Source organism: Phlebotomus papatasi, chromosome 5 (genome assembly GCF_024763615.1).
Source record: "Phlebotomus papatasi isolate M1 chromosome 5, Ppap_2.1, whole genome shotgun sequence".
In the NCBI taxonomy this organism is placed as follows: Eukaryota; Metazoa; Arthropoda; class Insecta; order Diptera; family Psychodidae; genus Phlebotomus; species Phlebotomus papatasi.
In genome coordinates, this window is record NC_077226.1 from 1,167,687 (window position 1) to 1,183,706 (window position 16,020).

Here is a 16,020-nt window from a genome sequence, read left to right on the forward strand (position 1 = left end):
TTTATTGCACTTTTTGGAGCTCTTAAAAAACATAAATGACTTTTATAGCACATTTTGGAACTTTGAGAAAACGTAAATTACTTTTATAGCACTTTTTGGATTTTTTAGAAACAGAAAACGGCATTTATAGAACTCTTCAGATCTTTTAAAAAATGAAAGCAGCTTTCATTGCACTTTTTGGAGCTCTTAAAAACCTAAATGACTTTTATAGAACATTTCTGAGCTCTGAAAAAACGAAAATGAATTTTATAGCACCTTTTGGATTTTTCGGGAAGAGAAAACGGCATTTATAGCACTTTTTTAAGATCTTTTAGAAAATGAAAGCAGCTTTCATTGAACTTTTTGGAGCTCTTAAAAACCAAAATGACTTTTATAGCACTTCTTGGGGCTCTGAAAAAACGAAAATGATTTTTCTAGCACTTTTTGGATTTATCAGAAAGAAAAAACCGCATTTATAGCACTTTTAAAAAAATAAAAAAAAATTTAGAAAATGACAGCAGCTTTTTTTAACCTTTTGGAGCTCTTAAAAAACCTAAGTGACTTTTATAGCACATAATTGAGCTCTTAAGGAGCGAAAATGGCTTTTATAGCACTTTCTGGATTTATCAGAAATAGAAAACGGAATTTATAGCACTTTTTTAGATCTTTAAAAAATGAAAGCAGCTTTATTTAAACCTTTTGGAGCTCCTAAAGAAACTTAGATGACTTTTATAGCACTTTTTGGAGCTCTCATAAAAACTAAATGACTTCGCTTTCTGGATTTTTAAGAAAGAGAAAAAGGTATTTATAGAACTTTAAAAAATGATAGCAGCTTTATTGCACTTTTTGGAGCTCTTAAAAAACCTAAATAATTTTTATAGCACTTTTTGGATTTTTGAGAAAGAGAAAATGGCATATATAGAACTTATAAAAAAAAATTAAAACAGCTCTTATAATACTTTCTGGAGCTCTTAAAAACCCTAAATGACTCTTATAGCAATTTTTGGAGCTCTGAAACACGAAAATGATTTTTATAGCACTTGTTGGATTTATCAGAAAGAGACAACGGCATTTATAGAACTTTTAAAAAATGAAAGTAGCTTTATTTAAACTTTGTGATGCTCTTAAAAAACCTAAATGTCTTTTATAGCACTTTTTGGAACTCTGAAAAAACGTAAATGGCCTTTATATCACTTTTTAGATTTTTGAATCAGAGAAAACGGCATTTATAGATCATTTAAAAAATGAAAACAGCTCTTATTGTAGTTTTTGGAGCTCTTAAAAAACATAAATGACTTTTATAGCACATTTTGGAACTTTGAGAAAACGTAAATTACTTTTACAGCACTTTTTGGATTTTTTAGAAACAGAAAACGGCATTTATAGAACTCTTCAGATCTGTTAAAAAATGAAAGCAGCTTTCATTGCACTTTTTGGAGCTCTTAAAAAACATAAATGACTTTTATAGCACTTTTCAGAGCTCTGAAAAAACGAAAATGTTTTTTATAGCACTTTTTGGATTTATCAGAAAGAGAAAACGGCATTTATAGAACTTTAAAAAATGAAAACAGCTCTTACTGTACTTTTTGGAGCTCTTAAAAAAAACCTAAATGGTGTTTATTGCAGTTTCTGGAACTCTAAAAAAAACGTAAGTGTCTTTTATAGCACTTTTTGGAGCTTTTAAAAAACTTAAATGGCTCTTATAGCAATTTTTAGATCTCTTAAAAAACTTAAATGGCTTTTATAGCACTTTTTGGATTTTTCAGAAGGAGAAAACGGCATTTATAGAACTTTTAAAAAATGAAAATAGCTCTTATTGTACTTTTTGGAGCTCTTAAAAAACCTAAAAGACTTTTATAGCACTTTCTGGAGCTCTTAAAAGCCTAAATGGTGTTTATTGCAGTTTCTGGAACTCTGAAAAAACGTAAATGGTTTTTATAGCACTATTTGGATTTTTCAGAAACAGAAAACGACAATTATAGCATCTTTTTTTAGACCCTTTAAAAAATTAAAACAGCTTTTAATGCACTTTTGGATAACTCAAAAAACCGAAAAATGGTTTTTATAGCACTTTGTCCACTTTGTCAATTTATTAGTAAATTTTAGAAAATATACATTTTCTCAATTTTACCAAAGAAAAGCTATTTTCTTTCTTTCTTTTTTTTCATAAATTTTTCAAGGAGATCTATGTGCGTTTTCAAATTCATCGAAATCATCAAAATCGGATTTTTAAATAAAATTTTCCTTCTTTGTAATTTCTTTAAGAATCACCATTAAAATATTTTGAAAAAGAAACTTCTGAAGTTGATTCTGGATAATTTTCCACACATGAATGGGTTTTTCTTGTGTCTCATAACGTTTCTTTAGAGAATCTCTCAGGCTTTCCAAATCCGTTGTGAGATTAATAAAAATCGGTTTGGAAATAAATTTATAGCAAATTTCTAAATTGAAACCTTGCATTTTGTTCTGAGAACATATCTTCCAATTGAATAATTTCAATTTTGATTAGCGAACATTTGAGCAATTTTCCCCATAGCAAATCCCATAGATAGTTTTTCATTTTGAGAGAGCATCTTCTCACCTTTCAAAATCCGTCAGAATCATCAAAATCGTATTTGAATTGAAATTATGGTAAATTATCAAGCAGGAGCACCACAAATAGAGCTACAGAGCTTTATAGGGAAAGTTTAAAGTGACTTTTCAGCAATTTTCTCCAAGAAAAGCTATTCTTTGATGTTTAAGTGTTTTTTAGAGAATTTTCTCAGCTTTCCATATCACCAAAGATCATCAAAATCGGACTAGAATTGGATTTATGGTGATTTTTTGACGGAAACCTTGCAAAAGGCAAGGGAAAAAAGGAAGGACGTTCAAAGGGAAAACTTTAAAGAGACTTTAGACCAATTTCCTCAAAGAAAAGCCACCTTCCTCTGCTAGTATTTTCATAGAGAATTTCCCCAGCTTTCCAGAACACCAAAGATCATTAAAATCGGACTCGAATTGGATTTTCGGTGATTTTTTGACAGAAACCTTGCAAAAGGCGAGAGGAAGTGCAAAGGGAAACTTTGAAGGGACTTTAGACCAATTTCCTTAAAGAAAAGCTACTCCACTCTGTCAATATTTTCAAAGGGAATTTCCTCAACTTTCCAGAACCCCAAAAATCATCAAATTCGGACTGGAATTGGATCTACGGTGATTTTTAGACAGAAATCTTGCAAAAGACAAGGGAAAAAAGGAAGGAGGTTCAAATTGAAAATTTTGAATTGACTTTAGACCAATTTCCCCAAAGAAAAGCTACCTCCCTCTGTGAACATTTTCATAGAGAATTTCCCCAGCCTTCCAGAACACCAAAGATCATTAAAATCGGACTCGAATTGGATTTTTGGTGATTTTTTTGACAGAAACCTTGCAAAAGGCAAGAGGAAGTGCAAAGGGAAACTTTGAAGGGACTTTAGACCAATTTCCTCAAAGAAAAGCTATTTTCTGATGTTCAAGTGTTTTTTAGAGAATTTCCTCAGCTTTCCAGAACATCAAAAATCATCAAAATCGGACTAGAATTGGATTTATTGTGAATTTTTCAATCGGAATCACTTGAAGATCACTTGAAAATAACTTGAATATCACTTAAAGATCATATTATCAGGTTGTATTTTCCCCATCTTGTTTTGCGCGGGAAAATTGATGTGAGAAGGAGAGAAAGTCTCTCTTTCTCTTCCGTTTTTGGGGCTTTTCATTGGCAACATTCCACAAAAGCATCCATTACACAGGTGTTTTCATCTGTAACGAGAATCGGACTTAGGGAGATGTTGTGGTCTATGTTGCTTTTGGTCTCATATTGATGTTCAAGTTAAGAGAAGCATAATATGAAAATGACGGTCAGTGGCGCACAAAATTGGTTATTTTTTTTTTCTTTTCTCAAAAGCATTTCTCGGTCGCGTCTTAAGGCGGGGTTTAACGTATAAAAGACGTGAGAGTTGCGGCACACCCAACATTTCTTCGCATTTCACTGTCAAGTTCACGCCGGAAGAGCGTATTTATAGTTTTTTTTTTAATTATTATTTATTTATTTATTTATTTAATTATTTAATAATTTATTTATTCAGTGAATCTGTGATAATTTGTAATTAATTTTCAATAATTGTTCTTTCTTTTTTTTTGTTTTTTTTTTTAAATTGTTTTTGTTTAATACAATTACTTCCAATTTGGATTACCACATCAATTTCAGTTAAACAAAAAAAAAAGCCTTCAAAGGGATTAAATTTGAAAAGTAAGTACATTGAAGAGTGAGGAGAAAGTGAGTGTCTTAAGTGAAATAATTTTTCTGTGTCAATGTGTCTTGGGAGTTATTTAAAAGTTCAATTTAAAAATTATTCTTCTTTTTTCCATCTCTCTCTCTCTTTTGGATAATAATCCTCAATAGAAAGCAATAAATCTTGGCTGAGGAAGAAAAATCCTAAAGAAGAAGAAGAAGGAAAAAAAAAGAAAGAAGTTTAAGAGAAAAAGAAATGCGCAGAGACTTTGCTTTCTTGGCATAACTGTTTGATCGTCCGTTACGTTCAACCTCATTTAAAATGCAGACATGATGAGTTCGATGGCCAAGACGAGTTTCTTGGGAGGAAAAGTAGGTCATGAGATCACACGCTCAGTCAAACCGACTTAAGCCACTTTCCTTCCCATTCAGCCACCTTTGGACCATCCAATTCCATTAAATTACAATTTTTTAAAATTTATTTATTTACACATTTCTTTAATTTTAATTCTAATTTGGAACAAGGGGCTCACAATTTCCCACTTTTAAATCATTTCATAATAAATAGTAATCATTCAATTGATTAAATGTCACTTTAGTTCAAATTCAGCGCATTCTAAAGCAATTCAGCGCTTTCAGAGGATGCCAATCAAACAAAACAATTCGACTAAAGCACCTCTCAAGTGCTTTTAATCAAATTCAGCGCATTTTAGACCAATTCAGCGCATTTTTAAATCAATTAAATACTTCCAGAACAACACCAACAAAATTAATATTTAAATAAAAGGCCTTAGGAGCTATTTAAAGTGGAATTTTGCGCTTTGAGAAGGCAATAGAAAATTCAAAAATGGAGTGACAAGCACTAAAAGTGATCCCAATTCAAGTTCAGCGCATTCAAAACCAATTCAGCGCTTTCAGAGAATGACAATCTAACAAAAATTCCAACTACAGCCCCCCCATAAACTGCTTTAAATTAAATTCAGCGCATTTTAAACCAATTCAGCGCATTTTAAATCAATTAAATACTTCCATAACAACACCAACAAAATTACTATTTAAATAAAAGGCCTTAGGAGCTATTTAAAGTGGAATTTTGCGCTTTGAGAAGGCAATAGTAAAATTCAAAAATGGAGTGACAAGCACTAAAAGTGATCCCAATTCAAATTCAGCGCATGCAAAGCCAATTCAGCGCTTTCAGACAATGACAATCTAACAAAAATTCCAACTACAGCCCCCCATAAACTGCTTTAAATTAAATTCAGCGCATTTTAAACCAATTCAGCGCATTTTAAATCAATTAAATACTTCCATAACAACACCAACAAAATTACTATTTAAATAAAAGGCCTTAGGAGCTATTTAAAGTGGAATTTTGCGCTTTGAGAAGGCAATAGTAAAATTCAAAAATGGAGTGACAAGCACTAAAAGTGATCCCAATTCAAGTTCAGCGCATTCAAAACCAATTCAGCGCTTTCAGAGAATGACAATCTAACAAAAATTCCAACTACAGCCCCCCCATAAACTGCTTTAAATTAAATTCAGCGCATTTTAAACCAATTAAGTGCTTCCAAAAACAACATCAACAAAATTAATAATTAAATAGAAGGCCCTAGAAGCTATTTAAAACTGAAATTCAGTGCATTCAGACGACAATAAGTGATTGAAAAATGAAATAAGAGTCCCTAAAGATGAGTTCAATTCAAATTCTGCGAATTCTGAACAAATTCAGCGCATTCCAAATAAATTCAGCGCTTCCAAATGACTCAATACAAATTAAAAAATACCAATTCAAGCCCCTAGAAATTACTTACAGGGATAGTCAGCGCATTCAGATGATGCCAATCAAACAACAAAATCAACCAAAATCCACTATAAATTGCTTTAAATTACATTCTGTGCATTTTATACAAATTCAGCGCTTATAGAACAGACTCTAAATGAATTCATAGGCAATTTAGCGCATTCTAAATCAATTCAATACTTCGAAAACAATAAAAACGAAATCAATAATTCAATAGAAGGCCCTAGAATCTCTTTAAAGTGAAATTCCGCGCTTTCAGACAACAATTGAGAATTTAAAAATGAAGTAAGAGCCCTTAAAAGCGACCTTCTAAACCAATTCAGCGCTTTCAGACGCTGACAATCCAACAAAAACTCCAACTAAAGCCCTTCTAAACTGCTTTAAACTACATTCTGTGCATTTTATACAAATTCAGCGCTTATAGAACAGACTCTAAATGAATTCATAGGCAATTTAGCGCATTCTAAATCAATTCAATACTTCGAAAACAATAAAAACGAAATCAATAATTCAATAGAAGGCCCTAGAATCCCTTTAAAGTGAAATTCCGCGCTTTCAGACAACAATTGAGAATTTAAAAATGAAGTAAGAGCCCTTAAAAGCGACCTTCTAAACCAATTCAGCGCTTTCAGACGCTGACAATCCAACAAAAACTCCAACTAAAGCCCTTCTAAACTGCTTTAAATTAAATTCAGCGCATTTTATACCGATTCAGCGCTTATAAAAAAGACTCTAAAGTCTTAGATCCAACACCTCAATCACCTGATCGTTGTGCTAAAGTTGTCAATGCCCTACAGGCCACTGGAGGCAAAGGTAATCCCCCTCAATGTTCCCGAAACAAACCATATGACACCCTAGATCCTCAAGAAGTCAAACTCAGCGCATTCAAAACCAATTCAGCGCTTTAAGAGGATGCCAATCAAACAAAATAATCAACTAAAGCCCTTCTAAACTGCTTTAAATTAAATTCAGCGCATTTTAGACCAACTCAGCATTTATAAAAAAAGGCTCTAAATGAATTCTAAGGCAACTCAGCGCATTTTAAATCAATTAAATACTTCCAAAGCAACACCGACAAAATGAATATTTTGATATATACAGCTCCATTTTGTACTTAAAATTGTACACGGACATGAACTTATAAATAAATAAATAAAAATAAAAATATAAGGCCCTAGAAGCTATTTAAAGTGAAATTCTGCGCTTTCAGACGACAATTGAGGATTCAGAAATTAAATTGGAAGCCGTAAAAGCGATCTCAATTCAAATTCAGCGCATTCTAAACCAATTCAGCGCTTTCAGAGGATGCCAAACAAACAAAAAAATTAACTAAAACCACTCTAAAACTGCTTAAAATTAAATTCAGCGCATTTTAGACAAATTCAGCGCTTATAGAAGCGACTCTAAATTAATTCCAAGGCAATTTAGCGCATTTTAAATCAATTAAATACTTCCAAACAACACCAACAAAATTAATAATTAAATAGAAAGCCCTAGAACAGACCTGTACTGGTTAAAAGTTGTGTAATATAGGAAATTTTATGTTGATAATTTTAATGGAAATTACAGACAGCCATACTGGTAACACTAATTCCGCTCATTCACGGTGCCATGGTGAATATTTTTGCGCCAAAAAGACATAACAGACATAAAAACTCATTAGAAAGAAATTGTTTTCTTGATATCTTTGTTGGAAGATGGATAGCTGTTCACTACACACCTTTTTATTTGAATCTTGCAGAAATATGAAGAAATTAAATGCAAATATCAATAATGCAGATAGAGATAGGTTGCAAAAAATCTCTGAAATATGCGACAAAATATTTTCTTCTCTATTTTATCCTTATTAGCAGGTCGTGTCCCTTCTTGTAATATGTACTTTTGCATTCCTTATTAACCAAAATAGTGTCCTACAAAAAGGGTTTTTCTCAAACTTTTCCTGAATTTTGGGACAGCTCAAAAGAATATCAGTCTTCCAGCTCAAAATTTCATCTCAATGTGTTTTTGTTGTAATATCGACAATTATTCACAATTAACCCAAATAACTGTATTCAAATAAATTATTAAAAGGATTTTTTTTGTAGCAACTATTTTTCACTACACTTGCTATCTCTTTCACTCTAATACGTTTAAGGCGCTCTTTTCTACACTAAAACTCACAATTTTCACTAGATATTATTTTCCCCAATGGCGTAGGGCTCCCCCCGGAGCCCGCCACAAGGCAATTGACCCGGAAAAACCGGGAAAATTGCCTTGTGGCTACTATTTTTCACTACACTTGCTATCTCTTTCACTCCAATAACTTTGGAGAGCACTTTTCTACGCTAAAACTCACAATTTTCACTAGATATTATTTTCCCCAATGGCGTAGGGCTCCCCCCGGAGCCCGCCACAAGGCAATTGACCCGGAAAAACCGGGAAAATTGCCTTGTGGCTACTATTTTTCACTACACTTGCTATCTCTTTCACTCCAATAACTTTGGAGAGCACTTTTCCGCATTAAAACTCACGATTTTCACTAGATTTTATTCTCCCCGATGGCGTGGGGCTCCCCCAGGAGCCCACCATAAGACACTTAACCCGGGAAAACTGGGAAAATTGCCTGTGGCTAATTTTCACTACACTTTGTATCTCTTTCACTCCAATACGTTTGAAGCGCATTTTTTTTTACACAAAAACTCACGATTTTCACTAGATTTTATCATCCCAAATTACTTTGGGCTCCCCCAGGAGCCCGCTACAAAGTAATTGATCCGGAAAAACTGAGAAAAGTGCCTTGTGGCTACTATTTTTCACTACACTTGCTATCTCTTTCACTCCAATAACTTTGGAGAGCACTTTTCCGCATTAAAACTCACGATTTTCACTAGATTTTATTCTCCCCGATGGCGTGGGGCTCCCCCAGGAGCCCGCCACAAGGCAATTGACCCGGAAAAACCGGGAAAATTGCCTGTGGCTAATTTTCACTACACTTGCTATCTCTTTCACTCCAATACGTTTGAGGCGCACTTTTCCGCATTAAAACTCACGATTTTCACTAGATTTTATTCTCCCCGATGGCGTGGGGCTCCCCCAGGAGCCCGCCACAAGGCAATTGACCCGGAAAAACCGGGAAAATTGCCTGTGGCTAATTTTCACTACACTTGCTATCTCTTTCACTCCAATACGTTTGAGGCGCACTTTTCCGCATTAAAACTCACGATTTTCACTAGATTTTATTCTCCCCGATGGCGTGGGGCTCCCCCAGGAGCCCGCCACAAGGCAATTGACCCGGAAAAACCGGGAAAATTGCCTTGTGGCTAATTTTCACTACACTTTGTATCTCTTTCACTCCAATAACTTTGGAGAGCACTTTTCCGCATTAAAACTCACGATTTTCACTAGATTTTATTCTCCCCGATGGCGTGGGGCTCCCCCAGGAGCCCGCCACAAGACAATTGACCCGGGAAAACCGGGAAAATTGCCTGTGGCTAATTTTCACTACACTTTGTATCTCTTTCACTCACTGGTACATTCAAATGTGTCCAATTTGAGCCCTTTTCCACACATTTTTCACTTATTTCCCACTTCACTGGGACTCCCGGGAGTCTCCACTCGCGATTTCAATAGTTTTTCCGCGGTTTCCACGCGTATATTTCGAGGAAATTGCTGTCAATTTCCTCAAAATAAACAAAGCTCTCACTTCCCGCCATTTCTTCCCGCCATTTTTCATTACCGTGTGGTTTCCTTTCTATTTCGAGGAAATTAACCGGAATCTCCTCAAGATTGACGCGTGGAAATCGCGGAAAATTCTCCCAGGAGTCCCAGTGAGGTGGGGAAATAGGGGAAGACGCGTTTGAAGAGCTTCAATTTGACATATTTGGACTACCAGTGAATAGAAAAGAGAGTACAGTGAAAAATACTAGCCACATGGCAATTTTCCCGGCTTTTCCCGGTCGAATGCTTTGTAGCGGACTCCGGGGGGAAGTCCTACGCCTATTTTGTTCCCTGTAAAAATCAGTATCAAGTGAAAAGAGTGAGTTTTTGGGGTAGAAAAGTCTGTAATTAAAACTCTAAATACTATCTGACCGAATTTAACGTAATGAGAATCCTAAAAAACGTAATGAAAATGAAAGGTCTTGGTAAATACTACGTAATTGATCAATATTGCCTTGCAGAAAAAGAAAATGAAGCTAGCTGTAGGGATATGCCTTTGCTGGCTAGTGACCCTAATGATGCTACACGGTGGTCAGGCATCTCCTTTGCCCAAAGATCCTGCAACTCAGCCACGACAATCCCCTCCAGCAGCCCCAGTTGCTGCCGATGATGATGATGACGATGACGATGAGGATGATCTCGAAGATGCCCTCGATGATGACGATGATGATGACGATGGTTAGTTTATTCTTTCAATTTTTCTCCCCAATTTTGTCATCCTACCACAACCATAAAGCCAATTTCAAACCGATTTTGATGATTTTTGTTTCTTCGGAAAGCTAAGGAAATTCCCAAAGTGACACTCTCAGGGAGGAAAATAGGTTTTCTTTGAGGAAATTGGTTTAAAGTCCCTTCAAAGTTTCTCCTTTGAACTTCTTCCTGCCTTTTGCAAGATTTCTGTCAAAAAATCACCGTAGATCCAATTCTAGTCCGATTTTGATGATCTTCGGTCCTCTGCAAAGCTGGGAAAATTCCCTATGAAAATATTGACAGAGTGAAATAGCTTTTCTTTGAGGAAATTGGTCTAAACTCCCTTCAAAGTTTCTCCTTTGAACCTCCTCTCGCCTTTTGCAATCTTTCCGTCAGAAAATCACCATAAATCCAATTCTAGTCCGATTTTGATAATTTTTGGTGTTTTGGAAAGCTGAGAAAATTCTCTAGGAAATTCTTCTTGGGAAGAAAATAGCTTCTCTTTAAGGAAATTGATGAAAACTCCCTTTAAAGTTTTACCTTTGAACCTCTTTCCTTTTTTCCCTTGCCTTTTGCAATGTTTCTGTCAAAAAATCACCATAAATCCAATTCTAGTCCGATTTTGATGATCTTTGGTGTCCTGGAAAGCTGAGAAAATTCCCTTTGAAAATATTGACAGAGTGAAATAGCTTTTCTTTGAGGAAATTGCTCAAAAGTCCCTTTAAAGTTTCCTCTTTGAACCTCCTCTCGTCTTTTGCAAGGGTTCTGTCAAAAAATCACCATAAATCTAATTCCAGTCCGATTTTGATGATTTTTGGTGTTTTGGAAAGCTGAGAAAATTCTCTATAAAAGTATTGACAGAAGGAAATAGATTTTCTTTGAGGAAATTGGTCTAAAGTCCCTTCAAAGTTTCCCATAAATCCATTTTGAACCCGATTTTGATGATTGAATCATTAAAAAGGTGTTTATTGATTGCAGATGATGATTCTCCGGCCGGTAGCAGTGATGACGATGACGATGATGAAGACGATGAGGATTACTTTGAGAGGTTCTTCGATGATATCTTGGGAGGTAAGTGATTGGGTATATCTTTGAAGATTTTGTGATTGGTTTTTTGTTAATGATGGACAATATTTTGGCTCTGCAGAAGACGATGATGATGACGATGAGGATGTAAGTCCATCGACAGGTGTTCAGACACCTTCAGTGGCTGCTCCAGCAGCCCCAGAAGCCTCTCCGGCCCTCGACTACACCAATGAAGTCGATGGGGCTCCCGTTCTGTACGATGAAGATGATGCAGCTGGTCCAGAGGGCGTTGATGTCGTGGCTCCGGCCCTGGAAACCGAAGGCGGAGTCAAGGATCCGGCTGAAACAGCTGCAGGAGCAGCACCTGCGGCTGCCATCGAAGAAGACGATGACGATGATGATGACGAAGAGGAAGATCTTGAGGATGCCCTCGATGATGACGATGACGATGACGATGACGATGATGATGACGATGATGAAGATATCATTATTGAGGCCAGAGGTAAATCACGTGAGTTGAAAAGCCAGAAAAGACCCACCGTCAGCAAGAAAAGTGTCACGAAGAAGGTGAAAAAGGAGAAGAATGTGGCCAATACAAAGATATCAAGATAGGAGACAGCAAAAAAAAATTTTTAATTAAAACAAAAAAAAAAACAAAGAAAAAAATTCACAAACAGCAAAAATTGTTATACAAAAAAACTTTTCAAGACAAAATGAGAAATGAGAAAAGAAAGAAAACCAAAAAAGATTTGAAAAAAAAAACAATCCAATAATTATCCATTTTGTGTGTGTCTTCTTTTTTTTTTTGCTGTGATCCACTTTTCCACTCTTTCGTATGATCCACTTTCTTTTTCCCATCACACTTTCTCCTTGCAAATCCGGCCCTGGTCCCCTTTCCCCCCACGAGCGCCATCTAGGTCAATTCTCTCTTTTCCTCTCGCGACACTTTCTCTTGCCTGACAAAAAAACACTCCAAAAGCAAAAAAGGAAAATTCAAAGGGACTTTTGAGGAATTTCCCCCAAGAAAAGCTAATTTTCCGTCTTGGGCGATTTAATGGAAATTTTATCAGCTTTCAAAAGCCGTTGAAATCATCAAAATCGGAGTGGAATTGGATTTGTGGTGATTTTTTGACTGAGAGTTTGCAAAAGTCGTGAGGATGTTCAAAGAGGAAACTTTAAAGGGACTTTTGAAGAATTTCCCCCAAGAAAACCCAATTTTCCATCTTAGGATGATTAAATGAAAATTTTATCAGCTTTCCAAAGCCGTTGAAATCATCAAAATCGGACTAGAATTGGATTTATGGTGATTTTTTGACTGAAACCTTGCAATATGGGAGAGGAATCTCAATGGAGAAATTTTAAAGGGACTTTGGGTCAATTTCCCCCAAGAAAACCTAATTTTCCGTCTTTGAGCGATTAAATGAAAATTTTATCGGCTTTCCAAAGCTGTCGAAATCATCATAAATGGACTAGAATTGGATTTATGGCGATTTTTTGACAGAAACCTTGCAAAAGGCGAGAGGAGGTTCAAAGAGGAAACTTTAAAGGGACTTTTGAGCAATTTCCCCAAAGAAAACCTAATTTTCCGTCTTTGAGAGATCAAATGAAAATTTTATCAGCTTTCCAAATCCGTTGAAATCATCAAAATCGGACTAGAATTGGATTTATGGTGATTTTTTGACTGAAACCTTGCAAAAGGCGAGAGGAAGTTCAAAGGAAAAATTTTGAAGGGACTTTAGACCACTTTCCTCTGGGAAAAGCTATCTTCTTCTTTCAGTATTTTCACAGAGAATTTCCTCGGCTTTCTAAAATATCAAAGATCATCAAAATCGGACTAGAATTGGGTTTATGGTGATTTTTTGACAAAAACTTTGCAAAAGGCGAGAGGTTGTTCAGAAGGGAAATTTTGAAGGGATTTTTCTCCAATTTCCTTAAAGAAAAGCTATTTTCTTCTGTCAATATTTTCATATAGAATTTCCTCAGCTTTCCAGATCAACAAAAATAATCAAAATCGGTATAGAATTGCATTTATTGTGATTTTTTGACAAAAACTTTGCAAAAGGCGAGAGGATGTTCAAAGGGGAAAGTTGACCAATTTCTCCAAAGAAAAGCTACCTTTCTCTGTGTATATTTTTATAGAGAATTTCCTCAGCTTTCTAGAACACCAAAAATCATCAAAATCGGAGTGGAATTGGATTTATAGTGATTTTTGGACAGAAAGATTGCAAAAAACAGGAAGAAGTTTTAAAGGGAAACTTTAAAGGGACTTTAGACCAGTTTCCTCAAAGAAAGCTATTCTCTTCTGTTTAAGTGTTTCTTAGAGAATTTCCTCAGCTTTTCAGAATACTAAAAATCATTAAAATCGGACTAGAATTGGATTTATGGTGATTTTTTGACCGAGACCTTGCAAAAGGCAAGGGAAAAAAGAAAGGCAGTTGAAAGGGAAAACTTTAAAAGGACTTTTCATCAATTTCCTCAAAGAGAAGCTATTTTCTTCTTATTAAGTATTTTGTAGAGAATTTTCTCAGCTTTCCAGAACACCAAAAATCATCAAAATCGGATTTGAATTGGATTTATGGTGATTCTTTGACAGAAACCTTGCAAAAGTCATCTAGAAGTTTAAAGGAGAACCTTTGAAGGGACTTTACACTAATTTCCCAAAAGAAAAGCTATTTTCCTCCTTTAGAGTGTCACTTTGGAAATTTCCTCAGCTTTCCAAAACACCAAAGATCATCAAAATCTGACTTGAATTGGATTTATGGTGATTTTCTGACGAGAAACTTCGCTGATTTGCGTCGAAATCCATTTTCCTTAATTGAAGTGTTTTCCAGTAAATTTTCTCAGCTTTCGAAGGCACCAAAGTGACCAAAACAGCATTTTCCGAGTAGATTATTTCGAAACCTTTCGAAATTGACCAAAATTTCGTAAAAAATCCATGGTGAAATGGTTCTTTCTGGGTTTTTCTTTTTCTTATGAAAAATATTCCATAGAGCCAGGGTTGTATTAAGGGGTTATGTGTCTTTTTTTTAATTTTTTAACAGATGGATCTGTAGGTCGTGCCGCTGATACACCATCTGGTGATGAACTTAATCATCTGGTTGATGGTGTCTTTCGGCGTTTTAATAGTTTACTGAAGAGAAATTACGATCCTGTGACAGTTCGCCTGTCAACACTGACAGAACTGGCTGAGAGGCGTCGTGGGACGGTTAAAGGTGCCGGAAAGGTACCCCAGAAGTCCAATAAGAAGAAACGAAAGGGCACCAAGAAGGGTAAATCGACAACTCCACGTGTTAAGGCAACTCTCCATGGATTGGCATCACTGACACGTACCGGTGATGCTCGTGCCACCTTACGCACAGCAGATGGCGCTGTCAATGCTACAATGGTCAAGGCTAAATTCTTCCTCGGACCCCTGAGACTCCGCGTGGAAAAGACCTTCGGCCGGGGTGCCAAGAGGGAACTGCGTAGTGCAACGGCTACAACGGCCCAAATGACTGGTCAGATAAATCTTCGTGTGGCCAATGAGACGGCTGCACTGCATTCAATTCGGGTCCAACAGCCACGTCAGGTGACAGTTGAGGGTGCAGCTGGGGCTGGTCCAAAGGGTGCCCTACGACGCGGTGACAGTAACATTGCCCATTTGGCATCAGCAAAACTCCGATCAGCTGCCCGGACTCTTCTCCTGAATCTGCCCCTGGGCACCATCAAACTCAACTGAAACACATCAATAAATAAACAATTTCCAATAAATCGTTTCTGTTTTTCTCTTTTCATTCAAAAAAAAAGCGCGGCAAAAGGGCATGCGCACTCCCGCGCAGGTCTTTTGATAGTCAATTTGTCGACTAACAGAAAAAGACCAAAGGTGTCGCTAGTATACGTACTATCGAATCTACTGACACAATGAAACACATTTGAATTTGAATTGCCTGAAACCGTTTACATTCAAATATATTGCATTTGGAAAATTTCGAATATCAATAACGATAAACGATTGTAAAGTGTCTTCTCTGTTAGACATTTCTCCGGGAAATCTCATGGAATTCCAATGGAAAATTTCAATTCCAAAAATTCAAAGTGACTGAATTTTTTAAGAAGGCTGCAAAGGGCTATGATTTTCTGAAAAGGCCTTTTCTCTATTTTCACTTAGGGAATTTCTGAGGAGAAAATGGGCTTTTATTAGGTGTTTGATAGGGATTTTCTGTCACAATGACACTGAATTGTGGCCATTAAAAGGCCTTTTAAATCTTATTGCATCAAGGACATCAGAAAATGTGGATTTGAAAGGGGATATCTCCTCAAATCACCCACCGATTGTCGTACATTTGGATTTATTTGAAAGGTCTTGAAATTCCGCAAGTATCTATACCACTATCAATCGATTAGGGAGTCAATGATCAGTCGGTAAATTTGATAAATATTTGTCTCCTCAATGAAAACTAAATTAATGAATGAAATTCTTTTTTTTTATATATATAATTCAAGAGGAAAGAGAGAGAATATTTGGAGGCCATATCTCAACAGATGGACAGGATGGTGTGCTTTGGCTTCTGGCCAGGAGTACAGAATAAAATAAAAATAAGAA

At 35.9% G+C, this 16,020-nt stretch overlaps 1 protein-coding gene across 2 annotated transcripts; it reads left to right on the top strand.

Moving 5' to 3' along the window:
- Positions 1–3,748: 3,748 nt before the first annotated feature.
- On the top strand, positions 3,749–15,188 carry LOC129808741 (uncharacterized). 2 transcript variants are annotated; one of them, XM_055858555.1, is made up of 5 exons: positions 3,749–4,243; positions 10,184–10,400; positions 11,391–11,483; positions 11,560–11,949; positions 14,480–15,188. In XM_055858555.1, exons 2-5 carry the CDS (start codon positions 10,193–10,195, stop codon positions 15,154–15,156), a joined length of 1,368 nt encoding a protein of 455 aa, XP_055714530.1. In that variant the 5' UTR covers positions 3,749–4,243; positions 10,184–10,192; the 3' UTR covers positions 15,157–15,188. The 2 variants fall into 2 exon arrangements, with proteins under 2 accessions (XP_055714530.1, XP_055714531.1); XM_055858556.1 differs by having other exon boundaries at positions 11,560–11,940.
- The last annotated feature ends 832 nt before the right edge of the window (positions 15,189–16,020 follow it).